At 47.7% G+C, this 14,719-nt stretch overlaps 1 protein-coding gene across 1 annotated transcript; it reads right to left on the bottom strand.

Annotated features, from left to right (window-relative positions):
* Positions 1-8,206: 8,206 nt before the first annotated feature.
* FAM181B (family with sequence similarity 181 member B) lies at positions 8,207-9,400 on the bottom strand. The gene has a single exon (XM_079297738.1). It carries the CDS (start codon positions 9,312-9,314, stop codon positions 8,313-8,315), a length of 1,002 nt encoding a protein of 333 aa, XP_079153864.1. The 5' UTR covers positions 9,315-9,400; the 3' UTR covers positions 8,207-8,312.
* Positions 9,401-14,719: the final 5,319 nt, after the last annotated feature.

Genomic DNA, 14,719 nt, shown 5'->3' with positions numbered 1-14,719 from the left:
GTTTTTTACTCGCCACTGATTTTTGTCTTGGGGAGTGTGTCAGTAGGGAATGAAATGGAGTCCAGGGTGGGCAGTGGGTACTCCAAGGAGAGAGACAGACTGGCTGCAGCCCATCCCAGCCAGTCAGCACTGCTGACTGCTGATGGCTTAACATACTGCCTGCTCTCAGCTGCCTTGGGATAAGCTACCTGGGCCACCTCAGAAGCACAGAATCCCATTGCTGCTGGGAGCACCCTTAGGAAGCTCGAATCCAGGTGGGCATCCCTCACACATGACAGCCACACTTCACCTGTGGCTCTCTGGATGCAGTGGGAAGTGTGTGCATTGCCCTGAGGGAGTTGTACTCTTGGGAAGCACTACTCTTTTTTCTGCTTCTGAAGGCCCTGATGTTGGGGAGTCTCAACCAACCCAAACTGCTGCATGGGTCACACAGCCTGGCACTGTCATCTGCCACATGCCATGGAAACAAACCCCAAAACCTCCCTCAACCCCGTGGGGACAACAGACCCTCTCCCCTCCTCAATTCAGGTGACCCTTTGAGAGAACAAGAGTGAAAGGACACATAGGGGATAGCCAAACCAGAGACCAGGACACCACCAAAGCCACATACAGCTCTTGATGGACACTGCTAAGGAAGCACTGCCACCAGCCAAGGGCTCCCTGGGAGTCCCTCTGTGTCACAGAGTTCCAGGGAAGCCTCCTCCAGCCTTGTGACATTGTCATGCCTCACCAAGTGCTATCCCAGCAGGATGGGTGCTGCTGACCATAAGTGGGAGAGAGCAGAGGGATTGCTGGCAGCTCTTGCAGCACATCTCCCTGCTCTGGTGGGGCTGAAGGGAAGGTGGGCTCAGGGCAGCACAGCAAGCTGGGTGGGAGCCTCTTAGGGGAGCAAGGCTATGCCTGCCCTGCGAGTTCCAAAGCCCTGTGTTCCCACCGTGCAGGATTCAAAGGCAACCACTTGAGGGCTGCAGAGGATTTCTGTGCACAGCTTTTCCCCAGCAGAGAAGGTCCTGTCGGCTGTACAGCACATTTTACCAGAGACTTAAGCACTGGCAGAGAATATTCTTTTCTTGTCCAGTCTTGTACAAGAAAAGAGGGAATACATGGAGTTGTTGGGTGTCTGCCCTACAAGGAACATCAACTAGTAAAAGAGACTGAATTGGTGTAGGAAAAACTCAAGTTGAATAGTGTGGGACTTTTAGCTGCTGTGCTTTGTTTTCTAATTTAAAGCAAGGAATTTCTAGCAGCTCATTTTGGATTTTTCTGCTCCCAGTTTTTCTCTCAGCAGCAGGAAAAGTCTCTATTCTTAAATTGATCTTTTTTCCTTCCTTTGAAAAATGAGGTAATTTGAAACCGGGGATATAACTGGCATAAACACTAGGAAAATATATCAATACACGTAATAATGTGGCAATATTAATACCTTTTTCAAGCTCATAAAGGTTTATTGTGTCATCCAAACATGCTAAGCCTGGCGATTTCCTGATATCTGAATTACCTCAGCCAGGAAAAAAGCCATCACTTCTCTTTGCCTCATCACTCATGTCTCTCCTCTTATTTAACAAAATTTCATCTTATTTGTATTTCCAGTTGGTCTGGATTAGCCAAGGTAGCATTTGTCCTGTAGTAAAACATGTTCTTCTTCCCCTGGCAGGGCCCATCTATTGGCCAAGACAGTACATTGCTTGGAGTTGCCACAGGCTGTAGCACTGGCTTATCTCCAGGAGCATTCAGGAGCCAATGTGTGGCTCTGACAACCCAAGGGGCTCTGGACAATACAGTAAAAATAAATTATATTGAAGTCAGGGCCATCCTCCTCTGGCCTTTTTTCTTCAGCCCCTGTGCCTGGTGTTCTGTCAGCTGGCTCTAGGCATTAAGGGTCATCTAAGCTATACAAAGTATTAATCACAGACTTCAGGAAAAAAGTCAGGATGTCTGGCCACCACATTTCTATTAAGAACACCAGGCATGTTCTTACAAGAACACCCCAAATTAAGCCTCTACCCTTGAAGTCATGTTCTGAGGCTTCTTCCTCACAAGCCCTGACTTCATGTGCAAATGGGAGACATTTGTTTTGCTGGCACTTCAAGGATGTGATGACCTTTCCATCCTGAAAGGAAAATCTTGATAAAATCGCTAATTAATGACTGAGCTTGAATCATTTGTCCCAGATATGTGGATAAACAAAGAAACTAAAGGTCTGGCTATTAAATGGGAAAGAAAGGTTTTTATTCATAGAGCAAGCTGTTCAAATACCTAAAATGGTGGTAATTGATTTATATGCAATTATTGGAGTGCACAGAAGCAATTATAGCTGTTATTTGAAGCCCAGTTCTACTGTGAGGTGTTTCTATGCAAAAAATTCCTTATTAGTTACCCACTGATGAAAAATGGTGGTAGAAGGATGGAATTTATCTTCATACCAAATTTTATCCCTCTGATCTCTGTTTTCTGTATCTTGAGAATAACAGGGCTGTTTACGCCAGACCTAACAAATCTTGCTGACAAACCACTGGCAGGGAAGAGACTGCTGGCATGGGAGGGGATTTGATCACAGAACTGTAACACTGCTGGTGTTATTGAAACAAGATCTGCCAGAGTCCAGCTCAACACAGTCACCCAGGCTGTGTTCATACAGTCAGCAGTCAGAGCACCAAATGTTAATCTGTAACTCCTGCAGATTGGTCTGAGAATCACTGAGATGTCCAGAGATTTCACACACTGACTATGAAACTCTGTCCCCTTTCAGGGTGCTCAGCCTCAATACCCAAAGAAACATTCTGGTGAGCTTGGAAGCTGAACATATCAAAGAGAGATGGGAAGAGAAGGAAATAAGAATGACATGCTAAGGGAGGGTCCAGGACAGCTCTCAATGCACCCTGGAGCTTTGTGCCCACCTGAACCCAGAGCAGAGTTCTGAGCACACTCAGCACAAGCTCAAGCTCTTCACTAGGAAGTTTGGAAGACAGAAAGGGTCATGTCTGCTACATCATTGAAATGAGTCATGGGGACCAGTTCCTATAATTTCTCATTTACCCTGTGGTACAGAAGAGTCTGTTATCACATTCTGCAATTAAAAAAAAAAGGGACAAAATCTGGGCCACCACTTTTCCTGTGACATCATCCTTGGTCCAACAGTTTCTCAGGCAGTATACTTCTATTTGAAGAGTATTGTGGCAACATCAAACTAAAAATCATCCATTGACCTTTCACCACTGTGGATGTACAGAGGGTTGAAGCTGTGGGCCTCTATCTTTTATGAAGCTGAACAAAAAAAAAAATCACTAGCAATTATGCCCAGCTTCTCCAAGAGAAAGCAGTCTGTGTTCCACATCTAGAGCTACCAGTAAAGTGATTTGTTGGCCAGTGTTTTAGGTTTAACTCACTCCCAGTCTGACAACAGATTTGTTTCACTTAGCTGCAGCTGAAATGGCTGAGCTGAGCTCCAGCCATTCCTGGGCTAAGCCAAACTGTCCCCTCTTCACTCCAAACCCTCCTTGGGGATGCACTTGGGCACTGATCACAGGTTGTAGTAACAGAGGCACAGGTACAGTTCCCTTCAGCATGTAGCTAAGGGATGGCACCAACAGCAAAGAGACAGGGCATGGAGACAGGAAAATGGAGACAGTCACCTCTTCATCTGGCACAGCAGGATTTGCCAGAATTTGTTCAGCAGAGCCCACAGAATGAATTACAATTAGCTGCTAAGGCTGAAGCAGTCTGAAATGCCCACCAGGAGACATCATAGTACACAAAACATGCTAACAGGCACACCAGAACCCATTACTACAAATCCTGAATCCTCTCCTCCCTCAGTACAGACCAGTCCACATTTACCTTATATGCTCAACATTGGTGGAGAGTACCTGGAGGGGAGCACAGGATAAATCATGCAGTTTTAGCTGCCTCTGGGAGAGTGGCACAGACTGTATAAATCAGATGTGATTCTCCCATTTCAGAGAAGGAAAGGTGAAGGATCATCTGGGAAATGCTGCCTATTCCTTAAATCCCACTCTGGCCAATTCAAGCAATTAAAAATACATTGCACTGACAGCAATGCAGTGACATTGAGTCTGTGATCTCTGGACAACTATAGGTCTGTGGACTACAGTCATAACAACCCTAAAAATAAGGCTTTGACAGTACATTTACATTTCATATGGAGGGGTCCAAAAAGTATAAAAGCCTCAAAATTTGCAGGCTGGTGAAGTACTTTTTGCCAGCAAATCTGGGTTACAATGAGGTATTGGAAAATATAAAACACATTCATAGCATCACCTTTCAGCAATCTCCTGCCCATCTTTGCCCACACAGGACTGGGGAGAGGGCCCTCATTGTAATACCCTCTATTTTTGGCAGTTTATGTAGCTGTGTTACAAACACCACTGGATTTTTGGGAAGTGTTCACCCACCTCTTTGGCTGACACAAAGCTATCCTAAAAGCATTCCCAGCTCTCACTTCATATAGTCAGGCTTGTAGCCTTGAACTCTCACAGTCTCATCTGAATTTCTTGCACATCTCTATGGAATTACTCCACCACCTTTTTCCTCTTTTCCAATAAGTGCAGAATGACCTTCAGTTTTTGCACTGTTGCCAAAAGCAGTTTATTTAGAAAGTCAGAGAACAAAAAAAGTTTACAATAAACTTCTGTATCTTTTTCACTAATGCTTTGATCAACTATGTAAGCTTAACGTAGATAATTCATCATCAGTGGCCAGGCTGTACTGGAGCATTCCCAAGCTCAGGCCATGAAATAGTTAATGAGCCTGTTTCAAAACACTTTTAAAAAAGGAATCTTTCTGCTTTCTGAAAGTGGCTTTGGAATAGACCCAGACCATTTAAGTCACAAAATGCTGAGGCACAGTGGTAATTGTTCATGGTGAACCTTTACTTATTTGTCAGTAAATCACCATTAAGGAAAGGTTAAGATTCTCTCATTTAAAATGAGAAGCAAGGGTTCTTGTCATCCTCCTTTATAATCTTTGACTATATATGAAAAATTATTAACACATGTATGCTTTCCCATCAAAATCTCCAGTTACATCAGGCAATAAGTGTAAAATACACCAGCAGTAAAATGGAGTTTAGTGTATCTGAGAAACTCAGTGCAGGCTTTGTAAAATGAAATAGTTTGGTAGTCTGACCTCAATCCAACCAAACAGAACCCGTTTCCTTTCAAAGGGACACACTTCTTTTAAGACAGAAAAGCTAAAAAGAATCAGTTTTAGTCCTTAGGGACAGACTCCTTATAAAAGTGCATCAAAAAAACCAAAATATCTTGCTCAATTACAAAAGCTTTTATTCTTGCAGATGCTTAAAATGACAATCTTCAGTGTTTCAAAGGAGAAAACAATTGTGTTTCTGAGTGAGACTGTTAGGTGATGTTTTCAGTGCCTGCTGCACTATTCAAGCTAGGGGAAACCACCCAACAAAAGGAGCCCACACATGCACAAAGGAGATCAAAGATGCAGCCTCACTAGATGGCAACCCCTGGGCTGTTCAGGTGCCCTCACCACCTCAGCAGCTTGGAGAGGGGCTCCAGCACTCCTCAGGAGTTACACAGAAGTTCTTTGTTTGGTCTGTTTTGTGGGAAAAGCTGTTGCTAGCTCCTTTCCAGGCTTATCAGACATCCTATGCCAGGTACTTCCCAAATACAAATACATCCTCTGGCAGCAATGTAACCATACTTGGAAGAACACCGATTTCTAGACTTCTTTTTTTTCTTTCAGAGTGCAAGCTCCTATAATCTGAATATCCCCCTTAAAGAACTATAGCAGGATAGAGGCTAAACTGAAGAGACTTCTGCAGCTGTTGCTCAGACAGCCTGATTCCCAGAGCCTGACCCAAAGTTCTTGCAAGCCCACAAAAACACCCTCCCAACCTGGCAGCACTGGGAATGGGCTGCCAGCCCCAGCTTGGATCAGCTCTGCTGGCACCCACAGAGCTGCTTCTCCCACTGGTTTTAGACAAGGTCTAACCCAAGAAGGCTGATTGATGCTCAGGTCAATATCTACAAGGCAGCAGAGCACCAAATGAGCAAAAACCACCAGCTGGGCAGATTTGTGGCTTTTCAGGGCTGCTTGGAATAAGAAGGCGAGGTCTGTGGGCAGACTATTCGGGTTTGCAATGTCTATCCCAGAACCAATTCCTGAAAACCTCTTTTTGACTTTTTCTGAGCAAAATCTCACTGACACCCGTAAGACAGCTGACAGGATAGGCTATGAAGTCTTCAGGATGAGATAAATCCTAAAAAAGGTGGGTTTGTTCCTTAGCAGACACCACTGCATTATCAGCTCCCCCATCATTTGCCTGGCCTGCTGGAAGCACAAATCTTAGATGGACAGTTCAGGAGGGAAAAAAAAAAAAAAACAGTGGGCACTGAGATTATTAGCACAGCATCATCAGTCTGAAATACTCTGAGCAGCTGCCAAGATGTGCTGCAAATTCACATGCTTGAAGTAGGAGCTAAACAAAAATATAATGCAACACATCTCCAGCTGAAATACCCCCCCAGCTGGTCTTGCCCAGGTAGTCTCAGATGCAGCTAGATGCAAGCTCTGCTGAGCTGGCAGTGTGCAGCTCACTAATGCAAACTGGGAGGTTTGCCAAAGTGAAGAAGGCAGGACAGAGCTTACTGAGCAGAGCATTGTCCCATCATCAAAACCAGCAGCAGGGCAGGATTAACCTAATTTGTAGCTACCTTGGCTGGACAGGCTGCCCATTGACCCTCATACACGCTCTTGAGAATCTGAGTGAAATAAACTGCTGCAAAATTGTTCTTGAAAAGGGCATTTCCTCAACAGCTCTCAGCTAGCAGAGTGCTGTGGATGTTCATCCATGGTGGCTCCTTTCTGTACAGCTTGTGGAAACCTTGGGCAGCTTGTGAGGAGGAAAGAGGAGGCAGCAGTTACAGCTCTTGCTTTTAGAAGTAAAATTAAAACATTTTCCAAAACAAATTATCTGTTTATTTTCAAAAGATTTTGCTTCACCTCTCTACACCTCTCAGCATGCTGACCCCAAATCTCTGAAAAGTTAAATGTGTTGAAAAGTGGAAAAAAAAAAAAAAAATTGCTTTATCTTTCACATTATCTTTTAAAACACAGAAGGCACGAGGATTTGTCACCACCGAGGGTAAAACCCCAGGCTGCTCTCTATGTGGATCTGTTTAAAAAACAAACAATCCACTTGGGCCTGGCAGGGAGCCAGACTGCGGGACTGCCTTTGAAAACTTGCATCTCAATAGGAAACCTCCGAGTATTTTGATCTGTTTTCATAACTGTAACAATTTTCATCCTTTGACTTTGTAGCGTATTATCGCTCCTTCCTTTCTACTAAGTTACAGAAACAGACGGTACAAATGAAGGCAAAGCAAGCACGGGTCGCTGTGGATAAAATACAGCATTTCAAAAGATTTAGAAAAGACAAAACCCGCTGCCTGTCTTAACTCCTGCCAAGAAACCATTACAGAGGACGGAGGCACGGTGAAAGCCCCCTGAACGCCGCGTCTCAACAGCAGTAACAACCACACATCTCGGATCTATTGTGTAGCTTTATTTTTATAGGACCTATCATAGACTCTTTTACATAACTTAAATGATTATCAAATAATCTCCTGTACACAATGAGACGGAGCCGCATTGCTTTCTGAGCTTTGACAGATTCCTGGAAGAAATCCAACAGTCTGTAGGAATCACATGGCCACAGTGGCTACAGTACGTTTTGTCCCGAATTTACACCATCAATTAACTTACGAATCGCTGTAAATTGCCGTTTTGCAAGATCCTGCAAGACGCCGTTAAAATTTCAGGACACTGAGTTTTGGTAGCAGCATTTTTAATTTTGCTTCACCTTCCTGCTTTTGTGTCCTCAGCTGAAGACCTGCCAGCCCTTGTGACAAACGTGAGCCTGGGAAAAATGTTAAACGCACCTCAAGTGTTGACACGAGCTTTAGAATTGAACTGAAATCAGTGACGAGTTGTCCCCACGTCGCCTACAGGTACAGCAACGCGTCTGCCTACGGCCAGCCAAGCCCTGGCCCCTAAGCAAGGACGATGAGAGGGGGGCACCGGCCGCTACAGAAACACCTGAAGAAACCCAAAGTTTCACATTTTATTTGCGGCGTCGCCCAAACCGCAGGAGGAGGAGGAGACTGGCAGTGCCCCCGGGTGAATCCTGGGGGAGCCGTGCCGCGGTTTGGGGCTCACACGCAGCGGGGTGTGCGGAGCCCCGCGCTGCCTCAGGTCCGCCCGCCCCGCGGGGCTCTGGGCTCCGCTCCCCGCCTGCCGTCCGGGCGGAGCCGGGCCCGGCCGCCCTACAGCGCGGGGTATCCCCCGCGGTGGTACCCGCCGTAGTCGTAGGGCGGCTGCGGCGCGGGCAGCGGGCACTCGGGGAAGAAGGGGGCGAAGCCAGCGGGAAGGTGCCCGCCGGGCTCCTCGCTGCCGCCGCCGGGCGCGGGCTCGGCGCCGCCGGGGTAGAGCGGGCGCGGCGGCTCGGCCGGAGCCTTCCTGGGCGGGCTGCAGGGCGCGGCCGGGCTCCAGGGCGGCTCGGGGTACATCAGCCCGCCCAGCAGCGGGTGCGGCCCGGCGGGCAGCGGCAGCTCGTACAGCCCGTGCTCCAGCCCCAGCTCGGCGGGCAGGCGGCCGCCGAAGGCGTCGGGCGGGGCGGCGTGCTCGGGCAGCAGCGCGCCGTACTCGGGGCACAGCAGCTCGAAGAACTCGGCGGCCTCCGCGCCCTTCTCCGGCTCCTTGGCGGGCGGCCCGCGGGCGGCGGGCGCGGGCAGCGCGGGCTCGGTGAAGAAGGAGGGCGGCAGGTTGCGGTCCCGCAGCGGCACCTTCCGCGGGCCGCCCGCCGCCTTCTCCGCGCCGCCGCCGCCCGCCCTCGGCTCGGCGCCGCCCGCCGCGCCCCGGCCCCGCTGCAGGGAGCCGAAGAGCGCGGCCAGGCTCCGGCTCTGCAGGCTGCTGCCCGCCGCCTGCGCGGGCTCCCGGCGCGGCGGGGGCCGGGCGGGGCAGGCGGCGGGCGCCGGGGCGGCGGCGGCGATGATGCCGGTGCAGCGCTTGATCTGCTTCTGCAGGTACTTCCTATGGTTCACCTTCCGCCGCGACTTCACCGGCCGGTCCAGCGCCAGCTTGATGTTGCTGGAAGCCGAGTCGATGAAGCTCAGCAGGTCCCGGGTGGCTTCTCTAAAGTCCCCCGCGTCGCCGCCGCCGCCCTCGTAGCCCTTCTCCAGGTCGGCATAGCCCAGGAGCCCGCCGGCGGCGGGGAAGCAGAAGGAGAGCAGGTGGTGGGGGCTGAGCAGCGCGGCGGGCACGGCCATGGCCGGCGGCGAACGCCGCCGCCCCGAGTTCCGACAGACTCCGCTGGGATGCGCCCGGCGGGCGGCGGCGGCGGCAGCGGGGAAAAGGCGGCGGGCGGGAAGGAGGAGGAGGGATCAGAGCGGGGCTGGCCCCGGCCCTCCCCGCCTCCCTGCCCGCGGCCCGGGGGCCGGGCTGGCTGCACCCACCCACCCACCGGCCCGGCGGGAACCTCGGCAGGGCGGGGCGGGACGAGCATCGCCCCGGCGGCTTGGACACTCCGCCCCGGCAGAGAGAGGCGGCCCCGCGGGACAGGTGTGCACACGCTGCCCGGGACAGGTGCGCGGGCATCCCCTGGCCAAACACGCTCACCTGGAGCAGGTGCACAGCATCCTCCAGAGCCCGCTCCTGCAGCTGCTCAGCTGGCAGAAAACGTGTTCCTCTGTCCGGGGTCAGGCTCGGCGCTTGCACGGCTCTGGTGCAAGGGCGCGGGGACATGCTCTTGCTCTGGCAGCCGCCAGGATACACACACTTAAATTGATTTGTAAAGGATGCTTTTTCCCAAGCTCATTGCTATGCACATTACATAGCGGATTCTCTGTCTAGTCAAGTCCTAAGAACATTCAAAGCCGTGATCCAGTAGAGATTTCAAACGACTGGGGTGCCTGGAGTTAAAGTCACAGAATCATGAATCACTGGTTGGATTGGAAGGAACTTCATCTAGTCTAACTCCTCTACAGTGGGCAGGAACACCTTCCACTAGACCACCTTGCTTGTGGTGTTGCATGGATTTAGTGAAGCAGCAACATAAACCTTCCGTACAGAAGGTAGAAAAGTTAGTGAAGTGGCTACTTAAACTACTTAACAGCTCCTGAAGGAACTACCTTGTCTTTTTTATGGGCAAAAGGCATTTCAATTTGCCTTCAGAAAGCTGTTGCATTGATGCAGAACAACCCTCAACCCAGCTCCAGATTTATGTTCAAAACTTTATATGTCCAAATTTGAATGAAGGTCCATATCTGATTTGGAATTTATTAAAAGTGGGTTTTCATGGGTTGCATCAATTCATTAGAAATGTAGCAGATTTGTACTGAAAGGAAAAAACAGAAAGCTAAACTGCAGAAGGAAATTGAGACAGGCTCCTGGGACTGTAATTAGTGGTAAAATGGAAAAAAACAGCCAAATTCACCTCACTGTGTTTTGAAACACTTGTTGAATGCAAAGCAAGTATTGCAAGGGGAAAAGAGGAGAAAGCACATATTTCATGAAAGGAAAAGAAGGCTCAATATCCTCTACAAAACAAGAATGCTGATTTTCTTGGTCTCTCACCAGCATCTCAGCAGGGTCCTAGTGGCAGGCAGAACCTCACAGTCCCAGGCACAGCCTTGGCTCACCTGGCACATCTGGACCGGGTCTCCCTTGCAAAACTTGCTTAGCTGGAGTCTCCCAGAGTCTCTTATTTGGGGACTTGCTCAGAATGTAACTGTGTAATTGAAGCAAAAACCCCTGGTAGGCAGAGGGCTATGGGAAGTTTATGTATCTGTCCATGTCAGAATGAGTATGTCTACACAGAAGGTGGATTTAAACTACTTAGCTCGAATACAACTGACAGGGATTAGCGACCTGAGCTGTTACCCTCAGGCCCTGTCAAGCCCTGTCAAGCTTTGCAGCCTGCTCCAAGCTCCCTTATTGATGAGAAAATGTAAGGAACAACATATACATCCCCTGTGTGCTCCACGTGATAGTTCTGCATCCCCTGTGAGGCCACTTGGGTCTAGAAAATGGGGGTCACTCTCCTTCAGGGATGTGCAGACAGTCTGGGACTGTTTCTTATCCGAGCAACACAAAATTATTCAAATAGAGTGGCAACAAAGTTGTTCTCAAATTAGTGTCTGCCTCAGCATCGTAGCAGCAATATTCTGTAGCTTGTCTAAGGAGTTTGTTAATGAGTCTGGGTGGTATTATATGCAGAGTGGCTAAATATCCGGTGGCTCAGATAAAAAAGAGCTGAAAGCCCCAGCTTCTCTTCTGTAAGGCTGAATTCATTCAATTAAACAGCTTTGAGAGCTCAGCTACGGTTTAGCGGGAGACTTTATTACCTCCGAAAACTTGGAGAGTATTAAAACAATTGTCAGGCATGCAAAGGAAGGTTTGCATTCAGATGTGCTAAGCAGCTGAATTTACATATTCTCAACCAGATCTGGAGATTTAGAAAGCCTTCATAATTGCATTAAACATGCTTATTCTCTGTGTTCTCTCAGGCAGAGCTGATTACCCCAAGTTGGGCAATGCCTGGAGGGAAATTTGCTAAGCCACATGATGTCAACAACTTGTAAAGAAACTTGATTTTTTTTTTTTTCAATGAAATAGCAGTTTGGTTATTCCTGTAAAACATATCTCTTTTCCAGCAGCTGTATGAGCCTGTTTGTCTTCTGCCTGTGCTCTTACAGGATGCTGATGCTCAGCCCACTCTCAGGCCCAGCTATGCACCTCTGCTCACTAGAAGGGTCTAATGTCCAGGAAATGCTGGGATTAGACCCACAAAATAGCCCCAACTCCAGGCAAAATTTTTGACCAGATGTCCTTTTCCCTCTGCTGTACCCCCGACAGACTTTGGTGAGTGAAGTGGCTGCAGAATTGTTTCCACCACCCCAAACCTTCAACCCACAGGAGAGCACTCAGTGCTTCTAAGAGACTCCAGGGGCTCTACTGCTTTTTTTTTTTTTTTTTTTTTTTTTTTCCACTTGTGTAGGAAAGTTATCCGATTCTGTTCATTTTCTTGTTTGTTATAGAGAGCAGCATCTCAGCCACCTCTGGGGGTTGAACCAAGGCTTCTGAGAGAAACACCCTTGTCATCAAGCTTGGCTTTTTTAGAGAACCAGGGCACCCTGAGAATCAAAGGGAGTAAGGGCATGCTCTGATCACTAATGCCATAGGTTGAGCTCATGGCCACACGACCAAGCCCTTCACAAGAACAATTTGCTATCCTTGCAGACCAAGCTGGACATCAAGGAGGGCAGTTTCCACAAGCAAGGAAGCCTTGCATAGTCAAGGGCTGTGTTACAGTGCCAGCCCTTCTGCAGAGCAGCTCCTCACTGGAGCCAGTTGCAGAAGCTCTGTCTGCCCTCCTGATGCTCATGGGGCTGCCCATCAGTGTCCAGCCCCAGGGTAAATCCTCTGCCACGCAGGGGCAGGATCCCACTGGGATTCAGCCTGGAGGAAATGTCTCTCACTGTGCCTCATCACTAAAAGGAAATAGATTTGGGCTGATGGAAGTCTGAAGGAAGAAATGTTTTATGATGAGAGTTGTGAAACACAAATTGCCCAGAGTGGTGGTTGATTCCCAGTCCCTGGAAGTGTGCAAGGCCAAGTTGGATGAGGCTTTGAGCAAGCTGATCGTGTTGAAGATGTCCCCGCTCCTTGCAGGGAGATTGGAACCAGATCTTTACAGTCTCTTCCAACCTGAACTGTTGCATGATTTTATGATCACAAGCAAAACCTCCTCCTAGGGAAGGCAAACCAAATCCAGCATGGAGCCCAGCTCTCACAATTCACAACGCCCATTTTCCTTTCATCGGGGCATCAGGAAGGCAGCGTGAAAGTAAGAAAATCTCTGCAACAGGGGAGGGAGGGCTTTTTTTTTCCCCCCTTCCTGGTTGTATGGCCCATATGGTTATTGAGTTATGGGAAAATCTGGCTGCCCAAACAGGTGTCACTGCTCCCAACCTACAGACTCATTTCCTGATCGCGTCTCAATCGGCGAGTTGGTTGTGAAAGTTGATTTCTTGCACATTCTTATATCAGTGGGAATTTCTGCCCTTCCCTGACAAGTATTATAGGCAGCCTTTGACATACAGCCCTACAGGACCTAAATAGGCTGCTATTCTTTCCCTACACTGAAAGGGAGCTTTGTGCCAGGGATTCATTAAACTGCACTGCACAGCCCTTCATAAATGGGCTCAATAATGAACAGTCGATTTAACTGGAAAAGCTGCTGGAGCTGTTAAATTAAAGGGAAATAAAGTGCACTTCAGGCTCAGTCTGCCAGAAGAAAATGTTGACCTAAAAAAAAAAAAATCTTTATTTTACTCAATCTCTTGCAAACAGGCTAAAATCTTCAGGAAGTTTATACTAACAACAGTGGGAACAATTTTAAAACATCCCGATTTGCTTTCCCACTAATAATGAAAGAATTACAATGAAATACTCAATAAAATCAGGAGAGATGAGAGGTGAAGTCCACTTAAGCCAAATTTAGTCCCCCTAAAGTAAATTTAATATTTGTATGTAGATCCCTCATCCCATCAACTTTATATAGGAAAAGTTTCCACTGGAGCTGAGTTCAAAAAGTCATTAGGGAGATACTTTATTTCCAGTTATCCAATATTTTCTGAAATTCTGTGGTGCTGTGCAGCCCAGTCCTTTAGTGTCCAGTTCTGTCATCATGTTGCTCATGCTGCAGTGGTTGCTTTGCCCATGTGAGGTGTGCAGGACTCAGCTGGAAAACAGGCACACATGGGAGACCCCATTTAATCAGAATGAATACAAAAGTCCATCACTCAGCTGAGCCTGACCCAACTCTTGGTTGTGGAGGAGCGAAATTCCTTATTTCAGTGAGGTTACTCCAGTGTAAACCTGGAGCAGTGAATCAGCTCTTCCATCATTCTCCTTCATCTGGACAGTTTTCAATCCCATTCCTCACCTGTGTTCTGTACCTTATATATGAAACATTGTGAAGAGAATCTGTCTATGTGAAGGTAGACTGGAAGCTTAAGGACAAGAAGACCAGAAGAAGCATGTAATGGGGAAGGGACCATGTCCAAGTCTAATTCCTTGGGCAGCTCATCTGAAAACAAAACTCAGCACCAGCTAAAAAATTAGTGTTGCTTTCACGTTTCACACTGGAGCTATTTTTATCTCATGTAAACTTCCTGACTGGAGAAACCCTCATCTTCTTCATACTATTGTGATTTTGTTCAAATCTTTATATAATATATAAGGGGATGACAGCAAGCTTTCATCTCTTCTCTGAAGCTTCCTATTTAATATTTTTTCATACTCTGAAATCATGGAGCATTCAGGAAGAATGCTGGAATTAGCTGAAATATGTCAGTCCTCCACCTAAATTGTCTATCATTATTTAAAGTTTGATTATAAATTACCTGGAATAGATTGAAATCCCACAAGAATTACAAAATCATGAACTTCTCTGTCAAAAAAATAGTTCATGTAATAAGTTGATAAGCCACCTCTTATGCTGGTGACTCAGCAGGAAAAGAGCAGTGCCAAAAGCACCACTGGCATCTTCAGGAAGGAGTTTTTGGGGTTGAAATTGTAATATTTTTTTTAATAAGTTCTGCTGATAATCCGACATTTGACTACTGGTAGAAACATTTGAGGAAACATTTACAAATAAATAAAAAAAAAT

This window comes from Erithacus rubecula (genome assembly GCF_903797595.1).
Source record: "Erithacus rubecula genome assembly, chromosome: 1".
Classification (NCBI taxonomy): Eukaryota; Metazoa; Chordata; class Aves; order Passeriformes; family Muscicapidae; genus Erithacus; species Erithacus rubecula.
The sequence above is the reverse complement of the archived record's forward strand: the minus strand, read 5'-3'. Positions and strand labels throughout refer to the sequence as shown.

Excerpts from the sequence above, each read along its gene's own strand:
- FAM181B (XM_079297738.1), bottom strand. The coding sequence starts at position 9,314 with ATGGCCGTGCCCGCCGCGCTGCTCAGCCCCCACCACCTGCTCTCCTTC.